Here is a 25,071-nt window from a genome sequence, read left to right as displayed (position 1 = left end):
GAGAGAGAGAGAGAGAGAGAGAGAGAGAGAGAGAGAGAGAGATCTTCCTATTGTATTTTCCACTGCATGCATCTGATGAAGTGGGTTTTAGCCCACAAAAGCTTATGCCCAAATAAATTTGTTAGTCTGTAAGGTGCCACAAGTATTCCTCGGTTTTTTTGCTGATACAGACTAACAAGGCTACCACAATGATAAGAGACAGGAAAAAGACATTGGAGAAGCTACTTGGAAATCCAAGGCCAGGTCCTAGCTGGTGTAGGTCAGTGTATTGCACCAGCTGGGAATCTGTCCCTTCCAAGACAGTAACAGGCTTTGATTTGCTCAAAAGTTTTCTACCATCACCACAGATAGCTGGTGTGGGGCAGTGTAATTTCAGTTTGCAAAATATTCTCGAAGATGTAGCTGGGAAGATATAGCTCTTTCTGGATTCCATGGATGATGCTGCAGTGTCTTTGATTCAGAATGCAAGCTGTTCCACCATGAAGTGTACTCGATTTCCCCCCCTCCTCCTCTGACAGATTGGAATCTACTCAACAATTACATATGTGATCAGATGTACCTTAACCTACTTCTTATGGTCTTCTTCCCACACCCACTTCTTGAGGATAGTGCATTTATGCCCGATCCCCTGCAGAATCTGCTAGTGTACTCCCTGCCTTTCACATTTTCCTTCTTGTCTACAGCCACCATCGGTGCCTGGCTACAGAATGGGCCAGATTCTAATAACTGTTACACTGATTCAAGTCAGACTTCATTTAACTCAGGGGTCGTGTGCACAACTATTTGCACTGGTTTAAGTTAATCCGGTGCAAACTCCTATGTGGACACACAGATTCTGGTTTAAGAGTGGCTTATTGCTGTTTAGTTTAAACTTGTTCCTGATGGACTTAAACTAAGCTGAAAAAAACCTGGTTTAAACCAGAAAAAAAAAGAGCATCCACACAGCTTTTTGCATGGGCTCAACTAAACTGGTTTAAAAAGAAAAATAATTCCTTTAGTGAAACTGGGGCAGCTCTGTGCATAGACAAGCTCTTCGACTCGTGCAGCTGAGAGCAGATTCTGCCCATGCTGTCTCCCTCTGCCCCCCCCATACCAAGGAAGAGTGCGCCAGATTCAGGCCTGGGGTAAGCAAACGACTCCACCCAGGCTGAGTTTCTCTGGGGACATGGCTCAAAGTTCCCCATTGAATTCACAGAGCAGGAGCTTGGTTCCCTTGTAGCATCTTCCTCCCCCTGCCCCCCCCATTTCTTCGAGCTGTGCGTCTCACTCCCTTACCGCCAGTTCTCATGTGTTGTTTCCCCCTCGCTGCCTGCGGCGTCTGCCGCTCCCACTCCCTTTGCTCGTGCTTGGTTTTCCCTCTGCCAAATTCAGCATGCAGGCAATTGAGTAAAGCCGACACAAACTGCTCTGTGCTCCCAAGACTTCAGTTAGCTGCCAAGAAGCCAAGCATGAGAGTGGAAAGAATGACACAGAGCAGCAGGCCCCGGAAAGGATCCTTTCCCACACAGGCAAGCATGCTACTACCTTGTTCTATTAAACAGCGGGTGTCAATAGCCCCAGGCTTTGGGGCGGGAGTGTTCTCCCTCCTCCCCCCCACATTGTCTGGCCTGAAATTGCATTAAACAGCACAGCTGCGTCACACACGTTCTTATTAGGCCAGGGAAGTCAGAGAGGAAACAGCTTCTTCTCAGTCCCATAGGCTTACTCTTGGTTTGATAAGGTTATCAAGATAAGGAGCTTCATCAAGCATTCTTTAAATGCCCAAGAAAGGGAGGGAGTTTTTAATTTAGTTTACATGTGCTTTCCCTTTCACCGCTCACTCCAATTTACCCTGCTGGAGCCTGAGTCCCAGACAACCTGCCCTTATCGCAAGCGGACTCTGTTCAGCCACAGCAACCGGGTCCACGGAAACAGCCTTCAGTCCTTCGAATGGCACAGCGCTGAGTCTGAACACTTGCTAAGGTTCAACACATCTGCCTCAGAAGGCCCCTGGGATTTCCAGCGGAGGATCTAATGCAATCCTGTGCGGAAAGGATCGGTGAGGTGAGGAGGGGAAAAATGGTCCCCAAGTACCAAGAGTTCATTGCACTTTTATGCACACAGCAGCCAAGCATTAGAAACACCCTGTACTCAGGTTTGCTTAGTATGGTTTCTTCAGTTTGAAAGAGCATGACAATGAGCAGGGCACTGCTAATGAAGGCAACATCTGGAAGGCACTTCTTGGAAGAAAAAAAAGAATAGATAAAGCATGGATTTGTAAGCAAATGACTGTGGCGTTAACACATTTTGGTGCATGCTGTAGACAGGGCTACCTTTGCTCCTGCAAATAAGCCTGGGCCAAATGCATTTGCTCCCCAGATATTCTGCCCTTCCTTAGAAATTCAAAACAGCAACCCCACTTGGTCCCCATTCACAGCGAACTCTGTTTGGGGCTGCCATGCTGCACTTATCACTTGCAAATGCTTGCAGGAATCAAGAGGCAACAGCTGACGTGTGGCAGAAAACGGTGGGCAGTAATACGGAATTTAAAGACACACACCGTCAAGTATTGGCATAGACAAACGTATAAATTATTAACAAAATGATTTACGAAAGGCACGCGGCAGGTCATTTCAGTCCAGGTAGCTGTACAATCTCCCTCAGTGCTTTCCCCTCCACCTACATCACGAGACATAGGGCGCTGCTGCTACCGACCCATGGCTGTCATGACAACGGAGGACCTCTTTTTTGGTCAGCCCGATTTGTTGGTGATACTGTCCTTCCTTGGTCACCTTAAGACACTGTACATTCTTCCCCAAGGTAATGCTTTTGATGGTAGGTAAGTATTTCAGCACAGTCTTTGGCAAGAAGGAAACACTTGTACTGGACAGGTTGAGCTCTTGCAAGGAGCTTAGACCGAAGACTACTTCGGCACTGAACAACTTAAGGTTGGGGTTGCCGGATAAATCGAGTACCTGGAGGTTGGGTAGTTCTTTGAAGCTGTACGGAGAGATCTCTCTAAAGCCACGTAAGCTGCTGAGAGATAAATGAATTAAATCCTTCAGTTCCACGAAAGCTCCTTTCTCAATCTTGGCCAGAGGGTTCCCATCGAGATTTAAGTATCGCAGGGGAATCCCTTGGAGGTTTGGTACAGTCTTCAGTCTGTTTCCAGACAGATTTAAGCTCTGGATGTTGGGGATGTTTTTGTCATGGTGTCTCGTGACTGCGCTTATCATGTTGTTGGACAGATCCACGTTAATGGGTTTCCCTTGACCTTTGGAAGCAAAGACATCTAACGTTATATCCAGGAGGTTGTTGTTGCTCAAATCTATGTCCCCCAGGGGTGAACTGGGGAAGCATTCATCTGGAAGGACTGCCAAAGAGTTATGACTCAGATCCAAGGATTCCAGATACCTGAGCCTGGAGAAGGTTGTGGAAGAGATCTTAGCAATTTTATTATAGCTCAAATCAAGGCTCACCAAGGTGGTATAACCAGGGCCAGTCAGCATTGACTCATTGATGGTTTCCAGTTTGTTTGAGGACAGATCCAAATAGGAAGTATCCAGAGGGATAGGGACAGGAACAATGTGTGAGCCTATTCCACTGCAATCCACCTTGGTCAAGCTAAAGCTGTCAAAGAGACCAAAACTCTCCACTTCACAGTGGCATCCTGGGGAGCAGGTTTTGGTAGTACCAATACAAAGAAAGAGAAGCAGCAGGCTGAACCAGGCTGACAGAGGCATTGCTGAACCTGAAAGACAAGAGGAGGAGAGAATTAGAGTGAATCTGAAGCACCGTAGACAAACTAACACAAACTTTAAACCGTGCCGAAGATAGTTTAACAATTTGAACTGCATAATCACATCACCAGTATGCCTCCAAAGACCGGGACAGATGTTCTTGTCAGTGCACGGAACAATCCCATGATACCGGACACTACTCAATAGTGGAAGTATCTGACTGCATTAGAGATCAGGTATTTGCCACTGAAGGTATCTGGACGGAAGCAGCAATGTGAAGTATGTGCTCCTAATGTACTGGATTGTCACACATTCAAATAAATGCAGAAAGGTAGCCCGGGGCATGTCCTACACTAGACTTTTCCCCTCTAAATGTCCCCATTGTAACCGCTCTAGTGCGTAGCCAGTGACTGCTGGCATTTGGACCACTTATCTAGGCTGGCTCTGAACGGGGTTAGACAACATGACAATTAAGATGCCACCAGTGCCTTGTCTACTGTATTCCTACCACTGCTACCACCAGTGGGAGATTAAGGGGAAAAATCTCACTTAGACTTGGCCTATGCAAGTACCCCACAGTCAGTACTCAGTTTGGAAATTTGGGATTGCCTGGAACAGCTATAGGTGCTCTGATGCAAGATCTGTCCTTGCTGCATCTCCAGCAGTTTAAGCTGAACCAAACAAGAGGCTCCTCTCCTATTACGGTTCAAACACTATGGGCTGGTCAACACTGTCAACGTACATCAGTATAGGAATGTCTCTCAGGGGTGTGAAACCTAACCCCCAGTGTAGACAGCGCCAGGTCGATGGAAGAGTTCTTCCGTCAGCCTAGCTACTGGGAGGTGGATTCCTACAGCGACAGGAAAACTCCTCCTGTCTCCGTAGTAAGTGTCTGCACTGAAGCATTGCAGCGGTGCTGCTGTAGCATTTTTGGCGTAGCCATGGCCTGGTTCTTTATGGGGGTTTAATAAGCTGCAGCTCAGATGCACACATTAAGGCATGGTCCGATGGTTGGGGCACTAGTCGGGAACTTGAGAGACCTGGGTTCAATTCCCCACTCTGCCACAGCCTTCCTAGGTCACCTTGATAAGTCACTTAATTTTGCCACGCTTTAGTTCCCCATCTGTCACATGGGGACAATAGCGCTTCCCTGTTTCACAGGGGTACTGAGAGGATAAATGCAATACTGACTGGGAGGTGCTCAGATAGATAATTACCGTAGCACCGAGGCAAGTGAAGAGGCATAATGAGCACTGGATCTTCACAGGCAAACGTAATGGGTCCAACTCGCTACACTGTGCCTCTCAGAGCCAGCAAGGCCCAATGCATCCAAGGGGCTCAGGGAAGGAGTGGACCTAGAGGGTGGGCATGTCAAGTTTCTGCTGCCAGCCCTCCCTTGGGTATTCTGACGGGTGGGAGAGAAGCTTTAAATAGGAGGAGTTCTGTGTGCAGGGGCCATTGAGAGGAAATGCTGAATCCTTGCTCTTTTCCGGCCAGCGCTATGCCCCGTGGCCCACTGCATGAGGGGTGGTGGTCAATGCACCGCCTGGCTTCCTGGCCAGCTGTCCCTTGGCCTGGGTTCATGCTGTGGTTGAATCTGGACTGTGAGAAGACTGGAGCATTCAGAAAGCGACTCATGCAGATGCCCAGGAATGCTTTCAAGGTGCAACAATCCTAGCTCGCCTAGCTACACAGAGCCCTCAGTTACAGCACTTTGTGCTTCGGCAGCTGTCTGCTTCGCCACCAACCACTGAATTTTCCAGCTTGGGAAATAAATCTGCATCAATCCAAAAGCCTGGGAAAACAAAGTCCTCTTGGCCAAGAGCCAGACTTGCACAAGTCTGAGTTCTCACCCATCAGTCCCCCCCAGACAGCTTTGACAATTGGGCCTCAAATCTGGTTTTGAAGGGCCCCTTCAAGGAACCAGAGGATGGGTCACTCTTCTTAACCTGACTGCCAACAAGGGCACCCCGTGCGATGGGTAGACACTCACTTCAAAATGCCTATGGGGACAAGCCACTCATTTCACATAGGCCACTGGACAGCCATCAGGTAACTACGTGCAACAGCTGTTGGTCTGGATTAGGATTCTAACCAGGGACCTAGCAGTGAAGCCCTCTGCAGCTCTTCCCCTGCTTCTCCATCGCACCAAGCTTGCCATCTTCACAGCTGAAGGATGAAGGGAGCCAGGAGGCTCGTCCCTGTTTCACAGGACTTGCCAGGCCTTTCCGTTACTGTATCTGTTAACCAGAACGGTAGTAGCTACAGCGACGTGGTTTCCAGAAAGAGCTGATTAAAAGCTTTAGCTACACACCTCTGGGGATTATAAAACAGAGCATGCGGCAGTCATGTCCCAGCAGTTAGAAGGGCTGATTATTCCTATTGTTTCCCCGCGTCATTGCCTGGAATCACAAGTCCCATGTCTGCTCTCTCCTTACACCCTTCTGAGAAGGATTTCAGAAGATCTGCAACGGCAACGTGTCCCCCAAAACAATGCTCTACCTACATTGTAGCGATTCTGTTCCTCACTCCTTTATACCCTCCCCCCACAGATTAAAGTGTCAGATACTATTTTTCAAGACTGCTTTTATCTCAGCTACCCATGGTTTCGGCCTTTACTGTCTCTGGTGCATGCCCCCATCACCTCTTCTTTCGCTCGCTAATAAAAGGCAACACTCTTGTGTAGTGTCATCTTTGCCACTTGACCTTTGATCCTTCCTCTGTGCCGTCTCTCCAGGCTAGGAACCTTTTGCCAGCCATTTCCTAGAAGTTCACACCTACTTGCATCTTCTCCCAGGTCAGTTCCTCTCCCTTGTCAATGGCTCTTTGCTAATTCACATCAGAGCCTGGGAGACCCATTGTGAATTACTTGCCAATTTGCAAAACGCATTCAGAGAAGAAAGGAAGATGCCTCACAAAACGTGATCTGGCCAGACATCTACTATTATCTCTCTGGCAGTAGCACATAGGAGCCCCCAATCATGGCTGTGGACCCCGACCTCCTTCTGTGATAGATGCTGTTCAAACAGAACAAGAAGACAGTCCCTGCCCTATAGAGTTTACAATCTAAGTAAATAAGCATTTCTGATTGTATGATAGAGAAATGGGGTGTAACCCATTTCTGTAGAAATCATGGCATCCTACGAAGATGAGCCCTGGTTACAGCATTGTGCTATTTAACGTTTCCTGAGAGGGGAGACCACTATTTTCGGGTAAAATGAATGAACTGCACTTTCTACCTTCCCTATGGTCTTGGCAAAATTAGAAACGTTGTATCAACAGAGATACACCCATCAGTTATATTCATTTGGTGTATTCGAGTCCTCTATCCCACCCCCCAAACCCATCAGCTATTCCTGCTTGATTCTTCAATGGGAAAGAGCCTACCAAGTGGTCTCTTCTTCTAAAGCCTGATCCAACTCCTGGAGAAAAAAAAAAAAAAAGAGTCCCATTAACTTCAATGGGGGCTGAATCAGACAGACCCCAGGTCAAAATGCCCAATACGACTTTTAAGACACATGATGAAATCCTAGCCCCATGGAAGGCAGCGGTAAACCTTCCATTAACTTCAGTGAATCCAGGATTTCACCCCACGAATCTAAGTCTCCTCTCACACTAGCAAGAATCAGGAGCAGCTCCGTTGAAATCACTGGAGTTACAGAGCTTTAAAGGAGTGGAGGATCAGACCCAGTGCTAGACTTCAATAACCAGAAGATCAATATCTTCTGCAGTGTGTGTGTGGAAATTCCCTTCCTGCCCAACTTCAGAAACAACTGAGGGAAGGGAACAGACAAGATGACCAAACAGGTGTTTCGGTGCCAATAGCCATGACTCACGAATTCTTTTACCCCTCAGTAGGAAGTTGGAGCTAACCAGGTGCCGATGCCTCCATGTACAAGGCACAGCTGAGCAGAGCCATTTACACTACAATTACAGTTTCTGACTAGCCAAGGGAGCAATAACCTATGTCAGTGCTGCTCTGGATCTTCTCTCTCTCTCTCTCATTGGGTCTCTTAATTGCCTTGCAAACAGGATGTACTTTTTCTCTCTCTCTCATTACAACAAGGCAAGGACTCCATTAGAGAACAGCATGAAACGTTCAAGAGTGGCAACAAGCGAGGTTGCTTAAGTCTTATTTGTTCTGTCTCCTATTGAAGCTAACAGGTTGTCCGTCATCTGACCCAAGAAAAACCCTCTTCATTGTTAGGCAGTTATAAATTATCCAGGTACATTCAGTTTTTATTCTAGGCTAGAGAAGTCCATAGTGCATTTTTAAGGGGGGGAGGGAGAGAGGGAATGCGTTCAGCATGTATTAAACCCACATCAAAATGCCTTTGGCCTCCTGCCTACAAGCCGTTCTGCTAAATTACAGATATGTTCACACCAGGCCAAATCCTACTTGCCCCTATGCCTGCAGCAGCTTCTAATGCAGCGGGAAAGTCACTGGGCAAAGCTCTGCAGCCTTCAGTTTGCCCCAAGAGTATTGCTCAACTCTTGCCTTTGGTGTGGAATTTTCCTCAATGTAAACAGACCCCCTGGGACAAATCCTGACCTCCTTGACACCTGCCTAATCTGGAGCAAGTCCAATGACTTCAGTGGGAGCTGCTGGATGCTCAGCACTTAAGAAAACATCAGGTCTAAGTCAGAGCGTAGGCGCCTAAAGCTAAACTCCAGTTTTCTTGAAGTCTTGGCCTCCGTTTCTAGAAAGAAAAACAAAGAAATCTAGTAGCAAACGCCCCAGTGATTCTCCATGTTAGTCACATAACTCTTGTTGAGCCTCGTCAGAAGGCAGCGTGGCCAACTATTTAGGGCACTGAACTGAACTCAGGAGATCTGGCTTTTAATCCTGGCTCTGCCTCTGACCTGCTGGGTGACCTTGGGCAAGTCACTTTCCCCTCTGTGCTTCAGTTTCTCCTCCCACCGTTTGTCTAGCGCATCTATTTATACTGCAAGCTCTTTGGGGTAAGGACTCTCCCTTACTATATATTTGCAAAGTGCAGAACACAGCTGGATTCTGGTCTACTGTAATACAAAACAGCGATTGTCTGGAAGGCTTCTGGAGGCACTTTATTTAAAAAGCCTCAGAAGGCAGAGCAGTGGACAGATATGCAAATAGGCCCAGCCCAGACAGACCACAGGCTCTGTTCCTACTCAGTCACACCCCTCTGCCCCACTGACTTCAACAGGATCCTACATGAGCTCGCCTGGATCATGTGGCAGGATCGGGGCCTGTACTTGCACTGGGGTTTCCTGTGAAAAATGTAAAACCAATCAGCCAACCCACCCTGTGATAGATAAAAAAATTAAAAAGTTGAGGGCAGAAAAGGGTGGAGAGTAAGCACTGAATAGAGCGATGTTGCAAAGCCACACTTTGGGGGGGAGGAAGGGAGGCAAACAAAATGACTATTTTCTGTGAACGCACAGTCTTAACCTATAATCAAGGCTTCTCTCATTACCTTCCAAGCTGGCAGGTAGACATGTTGGCACCACTATGCCCTGGATTCGGAGCTACTCCTTCTTGGACAGCCCTACCCCTTGGCATGCATCTACCACAGCCGCATGAGAAACACAGACCTCTCAGGCCTGTGTGGTCCCTGCTATGTGAAAAGCAGGCTGGCCGGACACAATGAGGCTCTCTCTAGAAGCAGTGACTACCACCAACCTGGAAATGTCATCTGGATGGATTTTCCAGCTCTCTCCATGAGGGCAGTGTTCAAGCACACTGAAAACCAGAAAAATATATACACAGCTATAGGGTGGGACTTTTGAAAGCTCTACCCATAGTGCTCTGCCGTAGGTCAGGATCACTCCATTCTGCAGACTGGAAAACTGAGGCTCATAGAGGTTCAATTCTCCATTAGCAAAGCACGTGCTTAAGCACTTTGCTGATTTGGGGCTTACGTGACTGGCAGATTTAGGCTTTCCCAATTCTCTGGGTAAACCGCAGGATTATGGACTTTTTAAACACTGACAAAAAAGGACTTACTCAGGATGTCTGTCCCTGTAATTCAGACATAGCCACTTACTTTCCTGGCAGGAACATGGGTTTGGGAGGAGGGTTTTTTTTTTAGCATGATATTTCCACAGAAAGGGGGACCAGGATGTTATTCTGGCCTGTGCATTACCCAAAAAACAACTAACTGCAAAGCCTTTATAACCAACAGAAAGAGCACAGCCTGAACGATCAGACACCAGGCTGGGTTTGCAGAGGTGTGGCAAGTTAGAAAAAAAAAACAAAAAATTCTACTTGACAACTAAGCAAGCTGCACACAGATGTCAGTGGGAATAAATCCCACAGGCTGGGAAGAAAAGCGATCGCTAGTTATTTCTGAGGCACTGAGTTAAAGCGGAGAGGGGAGCCCCATCAGATAAATCAAGAACTCCTCCGAGGGGATTTTAATTGAGTCACTTTTCAGGCAATAACCGCTTTGTAAAGCTCTTTTTATTTTCTAAAAACGCTCCCATCGCTTGCCAAGTTTTAATGGACTCCTGGGTTTCCTGTCCTGATTAATACAGCTGCCTGCCTTTAGTCAGGCTACACAACTACGTGCAAGATCGCCACAGCTATTGCTTTCCAATCGGGGCCATTAAGAAACACTCTCTTGAAGCATCATTTGGGCTCGAAGATTTGACTGCCAAAGCCAGTGCTGCAAGTTTCACACACAAGTGTGAACAGACAGCAAAAAAGGAACTGGCTGAACTAGCTTAAAAGCAGAGACTGTTAAGCCCTAAAAGAAAAAAAGAAAAAAAAACCAAAAACCAAAAAAAAAAAATCTTTGAAGATAAAAAACTTTGCATCTGTCTCCTGAAAGGGCTTCCTCTCTAGAAATGTGAGAGGATACAACTCAGGAGAGGCATGGTATTTATTCTTGTATCAGTTCAAGTTAAAGCTTTTTTCTTACTATTTCATGACAACTAGGATAGCCCATCCCTAAAATAATAGGCCCAGGTGGCTCAATACAGAATGGTAGCTGGATCTAGGGAGGAGCATGTGTGAAAGACTTACCAGGGAAGCAACAGAAAGTGGTTACCTTGGGAAGATGATGAAAAGGCCACTGATGTTTCCAAGTCACAGATACTTAGAGGTAAGGAGCAGGACGAGGATACAATGATTTAAAATGTGATCCCGACCTTGTAATTGGATCCACGCAGAGCTTTACTGAAGGCAATGGACCCTTTGCAGCACTCTGGCAGTGCCTAGGAGCCTTAAAGTGCGGGCCATTTATACCCAGGGTAATGCCCTTTTATCCTGCCAATGTGCTGTAGAGGGGCCTGGGCATAAAATGAGAACCAGGTTCATGGGGTCTGCCTGCATTGTTCAGAACAGAAGATCAGGGGGAGTCCGTATTTATAAATGTGTCTCTATTACATGGCTCTGGGTATGGAGGAAGCTACAGACAATTCAAAAAATAAAATACAAGCGCCACACCCTTTAAACCTGACTCTTCATTAGCGCCGTGGGACTGGAAAAATAATGCAATCCCATTGAACCCTAAGGGGTTCCTCCAGATTTACACCACTGACAGTAAGAGGAGAATCAGTCCCTTAACTCTAGCAATCTGTGCTGGCTTTAAGAGCCTTCTATCCAGATTCTTTGCATCAGTCACATCATCTGTGATAAGCTATCAGAGATGGGTTTATCTGCGTGAAGTGCAACGCAGCTTAGATAGCGGATACATCCCAAATTACAAAGCAGGGGGATGTGTGAAATTCTCTTCTGTCTAGCATTGCCGGGTTTCCTCTAGTGCCATAACAGAGCGATAGGGTGGGAGAGAGGAACAGCACTTGGAACCCATGTGGTGCCCCTCTACTGCTAAAGCGTCCTTGGAGACATGAATAGGAACTGAAATCATTCCTAAAACCCCTTCTGCTTCGTCTCCCTGCTCACTCGGTGAACGAGAACTGAATGCTGAGGCTGAAACATTTTTCTATGAATTATGTTCTGCTTTAATGAGATCTAATAACGGATGTAAAAAAACACCCACTTTGCTTTCAGCCACCAACATCACCACCCTAGAGGGAGTCATTAACAAGTAATTAACCCAACGGCACATGGAAGCCACATTGCCGGGGGCATCCAAGGATAATCAACTTAAAATAGAAACCATATACGTATGTATACCATATATATATATATATATTATACACACACACACACACACAAATCACTTCCTTACCTTCCTTACATGCATTTATTTTGCTATACTAGAGGGAGGGGGGAGTATTTAGAAAAAGATGTCCCAGGCCAGCTCTTCAGCTGGTTTAAGTGGCATAGCCCTACTGATGTCACTGAGAAAGCACAGATGATCTAGGAATTGGAGCTCAGGACTTGGAGTCTGCTTGGCCACGGACTCCCTGTGTGACCTTGGGCTACTTACTTAGTCAGTCTGAGCCTCTGTTCCCCATCTGTATAATGGGAACAGCAGCATTTCCACCGTAGAGAAGATAAGTGCATTAGAGATTGGGAGGTGCTCAGATACTGGGGTAAGTGGAGCCACCGAAAGGTACCGAAGATGGACAGATGCTGATTTACACCAGTTGAGACTCTATGTGCAATGCAACCCTCTTTGCCAGTTACCTGCCTCCGTGCCGGACCAGTGTGAATCACTGCCACTGGCTGCTACACTTGAAGTTCTAACAAACAGAAGCTTGGAAAGGAGGACGCCAGGGGAATTATATTACTCAGAATATGAAGCCTCTGGGAGCTGTCAGGCTGAATTTAGCTCAGAGTTTAACCCCAACTTAGCGGTATGTAGCCAGCAAACGGTATCGCTGCAAGAGTGCAACCTGCAAGTTTAGACCAGGAGAGCCACCATGTGCGCTGGTCAAGTTAACTGGTGCAAATCCCAGCTTTTCTTGTCTACACTGTAAGTCTGTACAGATGCACCTACACAGGTTGCTGGCTGCCAGTGGCAACATCCCAAGTATAGGCTTGGATGCCCACCAGAAGATGAGTTTGATGGTCTCAATCCAATTCCCACAGGCCGTCCATTAGCCGTCTCAGCAAAGGTACCAAGGAGTGAATGGGCCATGCCCAAGAGGCAGTTCCTCCAAACAAGCACGCCCCAGCAGAGCAGTGGGGGAAGGGAACCTTGTACCTGTCACTACACATAGCTCAAGACTTCAATCTCCACAGCTGTCCCCCTCACAAGCACACCACCGCTTACATACGAGGAATACCTACACTCGGGGCACGCGTCACCCTGCCTCAGTGCAGGGGGACAGACTAGATGACCACTTGAGGTCCCTTCCTGTTCTATATCTCCATGACTCTATACACACAGACGTCTATGCTAGACAATAACACTCCACAAAGCTTTACCTAAGGACGCAGGGAATTGAGAACGGGAGGGGAAGGCAAGGCTGACACACTCAGTCCTGACTTTTCTGAGAGATCAGAGTTACTCCCTTTTGTCAGTTACAGATGCAGAGTTATATCCGTGTCGAACAGCTATTAACCAACACAGTGCTCCCAGGATAGTTAATGAATAGATCTATTATAGGTGGAGGGACAGATGACAATAGCAAGAGCAAAGCCAGGCAAGGAGGGAGGTAAAATATCACCATTTCAAGCTAAAAAGCCTGAATGCAGAGTGGACACGTGGGGTTAATTAAGTCAGAGGCCCGTGCCTCCATCCCATTCTCCAGCCTGACCATTATTTGCTTTTGCAGGCATATTTGGTTTCCTGGGCTCTGAAGAAACACCCTCCTTTTAAGAAAGAAGAAATTCAAACTGCTTTTCCTGCCCTCCCAGCAAAAAGTTTACTTTAAACAGGGATTTTATTTTGATTGTTCTCAACCCTGGTCTGCCTTGCGACGCCTTTAATAATTTATGAGGCAAACATTTAAACAAGTGGGAGTTTATTCAAGTTGCGCAATTTGCCTCTCCCGGGAGCTTTTATAAGGAAGTGGAGGTGCAGTTTGGATCTAACAAGAGGAAAACCTGCGTGGACATGTACTGGCACAGGCATTCCAACCAATTCATACTTGGAACTGAAACAGGATGGATTTGGTGTCTGCTACGCTGAGAATTACATTTCTCACAGGGCCAAACCCTGCACCAAGACCGTAGTCAGTGGCCAAAAGTCCACGGACTCCAACGCCTGCAAGATTTGACTAGACAGGCAGCAGACGACAAGCTCCTGGAAGAACACAGGCACAGTAGGAAAGAAATCATGACATCTGTCTGGCATGCCACAAAGCCAGCCCCCTGTCCACTCAGTGAAGCCTCCATGTTATATAGTTTTACTGAGGACTAAAGTTGCCGGCAACCGTTCAGAAAATGTTTAAAAGTATCATCTTGGTCCCTGGCCTTAGGTGGAGTGCTCAGAACAGGCATTTACCGAAAGGAAATGAGGCGTTCAAAGTCATCCTCCCACAGCTGTTAAGGGGAGGGAAAGACAAGCGGCATGAGAGGTCTCCGGGCGCTCTGGCAGCCCCGCTGCACAATTAAGGAGATACATTATAGGGCTTGCCAACAAGTGGTGGGTGCAATTACAGGTCACCAAGGACAGGTTAGGATTTGGCTGCCGTTCTCAATGGATTTAGTGTTCCTGTCTTCACCCACTGATCCTGATCAGCAAGCAGAGCAGCACAGCCTCCTCCCTACCTCACTTCCTGCCTCCAGGGATCTGGAGAGCGGGAGAGGCCATCCCTGCAGAGTTAGCTGCCGTGGGTGGGGTGGGAATTGTGTGACGGCATCAGAGGACTAGTGGCCCTCAAGTGGAACTACCCAGTGTCCTCACTCCTGTTAGCAGCTGGCAAATTGTGCTAACGTGAGCTGTAGCTTATACCCCCCTATTCCCATCCCCGATGGGCCAGCCAACTGGAATTTAAAGCACCATGCACAAAGTCTTAACTCGAGTGTGATGGACAACACTGGAGTAAACCCTTGAGTTAACTCTGCTGTGACGACAACCTCTAAGGCAGCATGGTCTGGTAGACAGGGCACTGCACCAACACTCGGGAAACCTGGGTTCTATTCTCAGCTCTACTCCTGGCTGACCGTAGGTAATTTACTTCACCTGTCTGTTCCTTTCTTTCGCCCTTTGTCCACCTTGTCTATTTCCCCTGTAAGCACTTCAGGGAAGGTTCTACTTTTTCCTACATGTAAACAGTGCTGCCTAGCACAATGGAGGCCTCATCTCAGTTGGGGATACTTAAAACCAGTAAAAGAACACACAAACAAACCCCAGACAGACTAAAAATCAATGTACTTCTTCAGAAGCGAGAAGGCCTGCACGCAGATCTGCCCGAAAATAAAAGGTGCAAATTACCACCCAGTTGTTCTGATGCAAGTTGGTGTGTAGAGAAGCCCTTCAGAGTTGCAGGGAATCATAAAATGTAAGCGGATCCGTCTAGGGAGAGGGTGTTCAGGCCCCTTTTACAATCACGTCCTCCTTAGGGAGACAAAAGCCATTCAGCTTTACGGCTTTCTCATTGTGAGAAAGCTTGTCAAGGAAACCCTCTTGATCACAGCAGTGTGAGCACTTAAGGCCAGTGGTAAACTGTTCCCTTGCATCATGTGGGGGGGAGTGGATGGGGCCAGTTAACCACCAACAGCCTTTCATTGCCACACACTATCCCTGAGGCCCAGAGCCAGCAGGATTTCAAAAGGGACTGCGGGTTTGTACGGGCAAGAAGGATATCCCCAACAGTAAATGTTAAAAATATGTAAGCGTTTTGGAAGGGCTATAAGCCATCCTGCATCAGGACTTAAGCCAGTCTCTAGTTTTTCAGGGTTCAGAGGTAACGCTAAGGACAGGCTAGCCAAGAATGACTACTGCAGGGCTTCTTGCACCTTCCTTTGAAACACCTGTTACTGGCTGCTGTTGGTGAGAGGACCAACGACTTCACTGCTCTGAGCTAGTCTGGTTGCTCCTATGTAACAAAACAATCTCAAGATATGAAGCAAAGAAAGCGCAAGCAGCGTGCTTGGTCTACGTTGGGAAATTATCCCGGTTCCAGCTATCGAAAGCTAGAACAGTCTGGCGAGGTCAGTAATCTGCCCCACGTCATATAGTGAGTCTGTCTGTGGCAGAGGCTGGAATTAAACCCAAGTCTCCTGAGTCCCAGTCAAGTGCCTTAGCCGCAGGGTATGGAAAGGAGAGGTAAGTAGGTCTGTTTGGTTTTTAAACAGCCTGTTTTCCTCTGCTCCTTCTCCCACTGCTTTATATGGTTCTATTTAAACCCTACATGAGGCTTCCCGCACCTAGCTACCCAAATGCACTTGGTGCCAGTCTAATCACTCATTACGACTGCACCTCTCTGTAGCACTCCAGTTTCCAGAGACATGATATAATCTGGGTGGAATGCACTTGGTTTTATAATATGCTGCTTGTGTCTCAGAGCTGCAAGGCGAGTGCTGAGCGTTAAGAGGTGGGGAAAACCCAACCAATGCTGCTACTGCACCATCCGCCTTTGCAGAGATCTACTACTCAGACGTAGAACACTGGTTCAATCTCTGGGTTGACCTCTACCGGGAGCTGCTCGACTGTGTCGCCTCATGCAATGAAGTAGCAAAGGAAAACCCAAGCCACAGCTGGATTCCACCGTGCCTTCGGTCACTCACACAGCCCACAGGGCAGGGCCCAGAGTTCAAAACCTGAAAGCAAAGCCAATGAAGGAATAAATAGGATAGAGAGCACCTCAGTGTCTAAGAATTCACAGATAGTGTCATGGCTTCAACAGCACCCCCTCTGAAACCCGCTGCTCTAAGGAAAGCTCCCGCCGCTTAAGAGACCTAGCAATTAACAGGGCTGACGACGCCCCACAAGTCATAGTACAGACACAGCCCCCTGAGGTGCACATCAGGATTATCTCCCTCCCCGCCCCGCCCTCTGACTACAGAGGGAGGCATTTTCTATACTATAGCAAGAGAACTCATGTGAACGGCCACTGGGCGGCTCCCAGGCATTTCCTATGGCTCCCCACCCAGAATGTGTTGCAAACCAAGCAGCAATGGTGGGGTCAGGGACACTTGAAATATTCCCCCCCTTAAGAAGTGGCCCACTGGACTAAAACATTGAAAGTTGCTGCCTCCTGGTGGTATGAAGCATAACAGCAACATGTGCCTAAATGAGATGCAGTCAATAGCATCCAGCCTGTTGGATGCTACTAATGAACGATGGCTTATATCTATATAGGGCCTTTTCACGTGCCCCCCCAAAAAAGGGGTGAACTGACTGTTGACGTGTAGCACCAGGAGACCCCTTCTTGCATAGCCTCCCACCCGAATGCAGACGCATCTGTAACGCAGCATGGCCAGTGTTTAATAGCACACCATAACGCTGTGTATGTTTTAGGAGAGGAAGAGAAGAACGTTGTATCCAGCTGAAACTGCATGAAGACCTGTGGGAGGCAAAAAGGAATTAACCCTGGAATCCTGCAAATGAATTCCAGCATGGATAACACCTCTGATCTTGCAGAAAGTGACATGAGATCTTAGAGGGACACAGCATTATGTCTCATTCAAAAGGCACCCTCCCCTGCATCATGCTGGGGGTACTGATCCAATGAGGACTTGGGGGAGGGGGATACAGTGCTCTGCATTCCCCCTTCCCCATACCAGGAGCTGCCTGCTTCTCACATCTTTAGTGCTACACAACAAAGAGATTGCAACCCTACTCTCTTGAGCTGAAATTTCTGGTGCCCTTCAGGACTGCCACAACCAGACTAGGTTTTTGCTGTTATTGGTGAATAATCTCTTTGTGGCATGGAGAAAAGGAGTACTTGTGGCACCTTAGAGACTAACCAATTTATCTGAGCATGAGCTTTCGTGAGCTACAGCTCACTTCATCGGATGCATCCGATGAAGTGAGCTGTAGCTCACAAAAGCTTATGCTCAAATAAATTGGTTAGTCTCTAAGGTGCCACAAGTACTCCTTTTCTTTTTGCGAATACAGACTAACACGGCTGTTACTCTGAAACCTGTCTTTGTGGCATGGGGCACTCAAAGTGCAGCTGCAGATCCTCCATAGGAGGAGGGCATAAATACACTCCCGGCTATCATTGCTGCTAACAGCACAGCTGTAAATGAAAGGCTCCCAAAAATTCTCACAAACACTACTATCCTGAGTAACGAACACTAACAAAATGCCAGTTTTACGGCATGGCTGGTGGTGCCTGGTGGAATACCAACGATGCCATGCAGCTGGCTTGTCTGGAGCAAGCTGCCTATGCCCCATGAGCTGCAGTGAGCAGGTTTTATAAAACATTCATTCTGGAAAGTTTAGCTGGCCTTTTTTTTTTTTTAGCCAGTGATGACCAAGGCTTAATCTGCAGGTTACTGGCTTTTTGCTCACGCTGCATATCTTGTCTATTCCAGCCAACTTGAAACAGTGAGAGGAAAGATGGTCCAGATGTCAGGGCACTTGGGAGACCTGGGTTCAAGTCCCCAGTCTACCACAGACTTCCAGTGTGACCTTGGGCAAGTCACTTCATCTCTTTGTGTCTCCATTCCCTAGCTGTAAAACAGGAATAACAGCACTGCCCTACCTCACAGGGATGTTAGGATGATAAACCAATTTAAAGACAAACCCAAGAGTCTGAGGTTTTCAGAAACTACAGCAATTTGGGCCATGTAAATACCAAAGGTTACGTCCACACAGCCAGTGGCAGCAAGTCACTGGAGCTCAGACTTTGAACCTCAACCCCCTCCCAAGGTTTCACAGGCTAAGACGCAACTTCTTTAAAGCACAAGCCTACCTCTGTCAACCCGGGCTGGGAGGCGAGCAGCCGGGGGCTGTGTAGTCATCCCCGAAGATGCTTTGAAAGCTAAAAACCTGGTACAAGCCAAGCAAGAAAACGTAGTTAAATAAAAATAAATAAATAAGAGAACCATGTCAGTTTCAAGGGCGTTAAACCTCTCGCGTTGGTCATTGTGGATAGGAGTCTTATACAGCCTTTCCCATCCACAGATCCCAAAGCACTTTGCAAAGGAAGCAGCATTATTCCCATGGCAAACCCAGGGAGCCGACCTGTGCTCTCAGACACGCACGGGAGTGAATGATTGATACTAGTGTAACCAGAGGAAGAGTCCTGATTTTCTGAAGTACCAATGCCCTGCTCCTACTGGCATCACCCCACCCCTGCCAGCGTGGCCCTGCACATACAGTGCCAGAAGAGCGCTTCCCACGTTCTGGCCCCACTACACCATTGAGTGCACCAGGGCACCGTTTGCCTCATTCCTTGTATTGGGCCCCAGTTCAGACCAGCACATAAGCATACATTTAAGAGAGTTAAGCACATGCTTAAGTCCCACTGACTTAAGTGGGATCCACGCACATTCTTAAGCGCCCTTCTGAAACAGGGATGCTTCCCTGAATCAGGGCCCAGGAGCCTGCATTAAGGGTATGCTTCCATGACCAAGAGAGAGCGGTTTCCTTATGGTGACCCCTATGAGAACGCAGGGTTTTTGGAGACCCTCCCCGCACCGCTCCAGCACTGGGGCCTATCAGTGATGGGAGCCCTCCGCCTAGCCTAGCTGCTGGCACCTTCGACTACGAAGCGGCTAACTCTGCTCAGAGCAGCTCCAGATGTCACGGCGGTATGAATGGCGTTGGCTGGTCTGCCCTAGTGCTCTGCCATGGGCCTGGCCCCAGCACAGCAGTCACCACAAGGGCTGACGGCAGTTCTCCCACCAGTCTCGACGCCGCACAGAAAGACTCCCCTAAAAGAAGTGGTGAAAGCCTCGCTACCTGGGACGCTCCAGCAATATATACACTGTTGGGGGCAAATCCTGCACTGCCGGAGGCTAGCCATAGACTGTGGCCCACAAGAAATTTTCCCATCTCAGCAGCTATGGCTTTGTGCATGTTGGGAACAAGCTCCCGTGGTTACCACGGCCCCTGTCCTCCCCCACCCCACATAGTTTGTCACACTCACTTGGTGCCTCTCGTCTTGACTGTCAGCTCTTTGGATCAGGGACCACGTCTTTGAATGTACCTGAGCAGTGGCTAACCCAACAGGGTCCCAATCGGAGCCTTCTGGCCCTGCCACACTACAGAAGATAAGAAATGGTCTTTAAATGGAAACTCTGCATTAAGCTGGTTCCAGCAAGATCAGTTTCTGACCCACTTGAGATCAGACCACACTGGCTGGCCACCGGGTAGAGAGTCACATTTTACAATACATGTGAGAACCCCTGAAGGCCAGAGCGAGTCAGCAATCGTTTTAGCTGGAGCCCTGCTTAACAATGGCCATAGATAGCGGTCGGAAGGCCAGTGGAGTGCAGAGGCCTGACACAAAGACCACTCTGGGTGGTAACCCAACGGTTGAGAAGCACGGACCCAGAGGATCGAGGCCTGCAGGTCCTCGCCCAAAAAAAGCAGACCACTGTACTGAACTAGCCAGCGTTTCCACAACAGGGACAAATCGGAATCATTCATCTGCGGGTCATAGGCCCTATTCTGCCAACAACTCTTGAGATGCTCCTGGAGCTCAGGTGGCTGTGATTCTGTCAGCAGGCATCCCATATTCTCTGTTGCAAAGTCTGGGAGGGCTACGCTGTGCGGAATAATGACCGTCATGAAGTTCCTAGACGGACCCCATCTAATAATAACAGTAACAAACCCATGGCTAATGGTGGCGACTGCAGCATGCTTTGAAGAGGACTGTTTCTCGGTTAGCTATGCACGTCCCCCCCCACAGCCTAGAAACAGGAGGCTGCTCTGTCTGAAGGGTAGCGACTAAGAGAGAGGGAAAGGAGAAGAGTCAGTTAGAGATGTCAACACAGATAGAGGATACAAAAAGGAGAACCAACAAGAACCCGCAAGCACCATCACCAAGTATTACATACAGCCACATTCCTGGCCCAACGGTCAGCTAGGTTTCATCAACTAACCACGGCCCCAACAGTCAGATTTCAGCCTGGCTTGAGTGGCACTGGGAGCAAGTTCCAGAACAATAAATGTCATTCAGTTCCGAGTTTGCAAAGGATGCCTGGTTTTGTTTTTCCTGCCTCTTTCGCGTTCAAGCTGCAGAGGGAAAAACCTTTAGAGCAGAAGTAGTAAGTGGAGGCAGCTCCCATTCAAAAAAAGAGAATCATCACCAGGCTAACGCATGTATGGCATTCAGCTGCCTTTGTTTTTTTACTCTGTTTAATTCATTAATCTTGGTGCCAAGGTTTAAAATAAAAATGGGTTGGTTTGGCCAAGGTTTATCTTCTCCCCCACAATCTCAACCTTTGGAAGTTTCTTTTGATTGCCTGCCAAAACGCTAGCTCTGGGAAGCACCACACAGAACACCCCTGTTCCTCTCTGATCCTGGACTCGTCTCCAGCCTTCAGAAACTCACGCAGTCAGTAGGGCTGGTGTAAAAGGAATTATTGTCTCATAAAGCAAGAGACCCATCCCCACACTCACAGGCTCTTCATCCCCCCCACCCCCAACCAGCTGACTAGCAAGGAGGAGGGAGAAGAGCCTGAAAGAGGAAAGGGAACAGTTAGGGATAGAGTGAAAACTCTAAACCTCCTGAAAACTCAAATCTCACTCTTAGCTTTTCACGCTGAGTGGAGATGCACTTCACATCCACATTGCAGGCACTGGTTCAAAATGTTAAGGCCCCTTCCTGGGCTGCCTAATTCACAGGCCTCCTTTCTCTCACCTCTCTTCCCAATCATTCAGCACTCGCTTTTTCTCTGCATCCCCTCCTGCTCTCTGTTGATGCAAGAGCTTTCTCCTCCGCAGCTCCTGCAGTCTGGAGCCCTTCCTGTATTTCCTCATCACACCAAGGCCTTATCAGGATTTCTCAAGTGACCAGCACCACCTTAGGCACACTCCATATGATCTTCTCCCTCCTCAGCATCTGGTCATCTCTCTCCAGTCTCCTATAGCGTTCCACTATATTCATTCACCATCCCAGGCATTCAGAACAATTTTGCGTACTTGACACCATTACTGCCTGCTGCCCTGTGTGCTTGGTAATTCTGCGAGGCGTACGGAGTACAGTTTGCAAGGATGCCATGGATATAGAATTGCATTGTACAGTCTTGAGAACATAATTGGTATTTAATATAACCATTGATGCCTCCCTCTCACACATACTCTTCCTGCTCCTCACCACGTATCAAACCCCTCCCAGGAGCGCACATGTACACACACACACAGCTACCACATTCAAGACACTATAAAACAAGATTTGGGAATTCTCAGGGGGCCTTTAGGAGGCTTGGACTCCGAGAGGTGACCTGGGTTCAATACCTGGTTCTGCCACTGACTCCCTGTATGACTTTGGGCAAGACACTTAATCTGTACCTTGGTTCCCCACATCACCATCTCTAAAATGGGGATAATAATGCTTCCTTTGTCTGACACGTCTGTTTGGACTGTGAGCTCTTCGGGGCAGGGATTGTTTCTCCCTGTGTAGCTTTACAGGGCTTAGTAGCATAGAGTCCCTAGCAGAGATCAGAGGTCCAGGTGATAGTGTAATACAAATAAAGAACAGGGATATTGGAGATTAAAGCTAAACCAACCCTTACAGAGCTAGGGTCCTCTCCACACCCTCAGGTACTGGGGTGCAGGAGGACAGGCTTACGTTACAAACTCTTAGAAAGAGGTTTTGACAATCATGCCCTCTCCAATCATATTAGCATCTAGTGGGACAAGAAGGCGTTGCTGGCAGAGTCAGAGCGGCATCTTTAGAAGGTTGCACAGCTACGGTGCAGTTTGTTCATATCTTCTACCCAGGCATTTTCAACGCTCACCATCACTGTGAGATCTGTAGCGTCTTGAAATACTAGTGCTGGTTCTATGGCAGTAACTCCTAGATTGTGATTTGAATGTCATCACAGTGCTCAGCTTTGTACAGTGCAGAGAGCAGTGTCCAGAAAAAGGAGCTTTCTAATGTAACTCGGGCGAATGCTGTATACAGGGTAGCACGATGTGATTATAGCTGATGTCTGGGAAAATCTTCCAGCTCAAGAACTCCAGCTCCCCAGCCCATGCTGACAAACCAGGAGTTAGTCTGACTGTACTTGTCTTAACCACTGCAGAAGTTACATGGCTCATTTCTTCTTGCAACAGTGGTTCTCAGTTTCATTCGCTACCATTCAATTACATTAGGATTTTGCCCCCAAGCTAAGAGCAATATGAATCCTCGATTATTGAGGGCAGGGGAGGAGGGGTACCCTGAACCCCTCCCATACCAGGAACAATCTTACCTATTTAGCATCTTCCCTTACAGAGGCCATCGTCTTTAGTTTTGCACAGTGCTTGCAATCAAGTTCGCAGTTCAAGATTTTCCAATCCAAGCCAGTAGGAGAAAGAGTGTTTTGTTCACAAGCAACCGACACGTGCTGCGGTCTAGCACATAAATACATTTACCATGAGCTACTGATTAAGGCATCACTAATAAAAGCTGCCCGATCCTCATGACTGGTTAAAAGTTAACAGGGCGTGTGTGCATTATCTAAGCTATTCCCTCTTCTTCTTGGGCGGGCTGCCTGCTTTTTTCGAGACGACAAATCCTCTCCTACTCCCCCCCCTTCATCTTAATCCAGTTAGAGAGGCTGGGAACTCCGGGACTAGGAAGGCGGCATGCCCCGGATTCGAAACCAGACCATGAGATCAACTTTATCCTCCGCTGTGAGGCTTCAATCCTTCCAGCAGTTTGCAAGTCTGGGCTGATCCAGGCAGATGTTAACGAGGCAGTCACCTCTTAACCCTTGTGAGCCCTGCCTTCGCAGCGGCTTTTCCCTGCTGCCCCTTTCCTCCCCTCCCCCGTCTGCTCTCGTCTCCTTAATCAGATCGCTGCTCTCCAAAAGTTCCTTTAAAAATGTGTCTTTGGAGCACCACCGACCGCAGCCAGACAAGACAGCCTCCTTCCTCTCCCCCCCTTTCCCTGAAGCCTACGCCTATGGGGAGAGAGGGCTGGAAGCGGGGAATCAGGGTGTGAAATCAAAGCCCAGAATCTGGGCACTGGAGGCGGGCACTGATTGCAGCTGCTGATCAGATTACTTGCAACCGTGGCAATTTCAACTGCTCATCAGACGGCCCCCATTCCGAGCGGGGAGACAAGAGCTTGGGAAGGGGAATACAAAGCAAAGCGAGAAGGGAAATCGCCACAAGAGACACATGCACGCCACACCATCTGCTCGGGGAAACGAGACAGACGCAAAGCTTTGCAAATCTTGGTCGGAAGTCAGGAAGCATGCAGATTTCCCAGGGAGCGAAATTGCCTCCAACTCACTTCAGGGCAGATTTCAGTCTTTGGAAACCAAACACTTCTACCCCCAGAACCTTATTTTATATCGAGACATCTTCCGTGTATAGACACGGCCAACTCTCGGCAAAGACTAAAAAAAATCCCCAACCCCCAACCCCACTCCAGCCCAAGCTCTCGCTCCGGGCTGAGAAGCGGCAGGGGGTGCTTATGTGCCAAACGCAATCCCAGCCCGGCGGCGGAGCGGACAGCAAACCGCCCGGCCCGAAGTTGAAGGCGATCACTGAACGATGGAGCAGGGAAGGGTTTGGCGACTCCGGTTTCCCTAGGAAATGGAGGGCGAGCCGGCTGCGTCCTCCCACCCCCCCCGGGCCGGCGGGAGCTGGGGAGAGCCCGCTGGAGGGCCAGCCCGCCTTGCTCTGCAAGCGACCCCCGAGAGTGGGGACCGCGCAGGGCAACCCCCGCCCGAGGCTGCCCGGCTCCCGGCTCAGCACAGCCCGAGGCAGGCGGGCGATCTCCCCAGCCTCCAGGCGCGGCAGACACACGGGCTGGAGCGGGGAGCGGGGCAGCGCCGCCGGCTGCGGGGAGACGCGGAGAGCCACTCACCTTCCCCGCAGGGAGCGGCCCCCCTGGACCAGCACCTGGGCAGAGGCGGGGGGCGGTGTGTGGGTCTGGCTGCTGGCGGGAGCGAGCGCTGCTTGCCCCGAGTCTCCCCGGCGCGCACGCCCCTTCCTATGCCTGGCTGTTCCGCCCGATCCCTGCACGCCCCATCCCGGCGCCCCCGCCCGCGCCGCTGCATGCTCACCCTCGCCTCCGCCTCCGGGCGGCAGCCCCACTTCCCGCTCCGGGGAGCGTCTCCAAAGTGCCCGGCTTCGCTCGGCGCGTCCCGCTCCCGGCCGCGCCAGCGAGGCGAGGCGAAGGTCCGGCACCCGGGACCGTCTGCAGCGCGCCGCTTCGCTGCGCCCGGGCCGGGGGCGCTGCGCCTTTCGCCTCCGGGCTGTTCTTCTGTTGGCAGGGGCGGGGTCTCAACAGATGGCTGCACGCTAGGGAACATCTGGGAGCGAAGGAGGCGGAGGCAGCTTGGTCTGACTTGTGCAACTTTAGCCCTTGCAGCCGCAGCACCAAAGTGGAGGTGCAGAAAATCCCTTCGCCTGTGACAGCGTCTCCCTTGGTGTTGGAAAATCCGAGGGGG

At 49.0% G+C, this 25,071-nt stretch overlaps 1 protein-coding gene across 9 annotated transcripts; it reads right to left on the bottom strand.

Moving 5' to 3' along the window:
- Nucleotides 1-25,071, bottom strand: TSKU (tsukushi, small leucine rich proteoglycan). Of its 9 annotated transcripts, none has more exons than XM_084646568.1 (5): nucleotides 24,685-25,071; nucleotides 22,879-23,020; nucleotides 19,605-19,719; nucleotides 18,426-18,502; nucleotides 1-3,730 (listed from the first exon to the last, which is right to left on the bottom strand). In XM_084646568.1, exons 4-5 carry the CDS (start codon nucleotides 18,472-18,474, stop codon nucleotides 2,664-2,666), a joined length of 1,116 nt encoding a protein of 371 aa, XP_084502694.1. In that variant the 5' UTR covers nucleotides 18,475-18,502; nucleotides 19,605-19,719; nucleotides 22,879-23,020; nucleotides 24,685-25,071; the 3' UTR covers nucleotides 1-2,663. The 9 variants fall into 9 exon arrangements, with proteins under 9 accessions (XP_084502694.1, XP_084502695.1, XP_084502696.1 ...); XM_084646569.1 differs by lacking the exon at nucleotides 24,685-25,071 and adding an exon at nucleotides 24,486-24,501; XM_084646570.1 differs by lacking the exon at nucleotides 22,879-23,020.

This window comes from Lepidochelys olivacea, assembly GCF_965140295.1.
Source record: "Lepidochelys olivacea isolate rLepOli2 genome assembly, chromosome: 1".
Taxonomy (NCBI): domain Eukaryota; kingdom Metazoa; phylum Chordata; order Testudines; family Cheloniidae; genus Lepidochelys; species Lepidochelys olivacea.
Note: the sequence above shows the minus strand (reverse complement) of the source record. Positions and strands in the feature narration are given on the sequence as shown.

Excerpts from the sequence above, each read along its gene's own strand:
- TSKU (XM_084646568.1), bottom strand. The coding sequence starts at position 18,474 with ATGACTACACAGCCCCCGGCTGCTCGCCTCCCAGCCCGGGTTGACAGA. Across the intron at positions 3,731-18,425 it reads CCCAGCCCGGGTTGACAGAG|GTTCAGCAATGCCTCTGTCA; the intron begins GTAGGCTTGTGC and ends CTTGTCTTTCAG.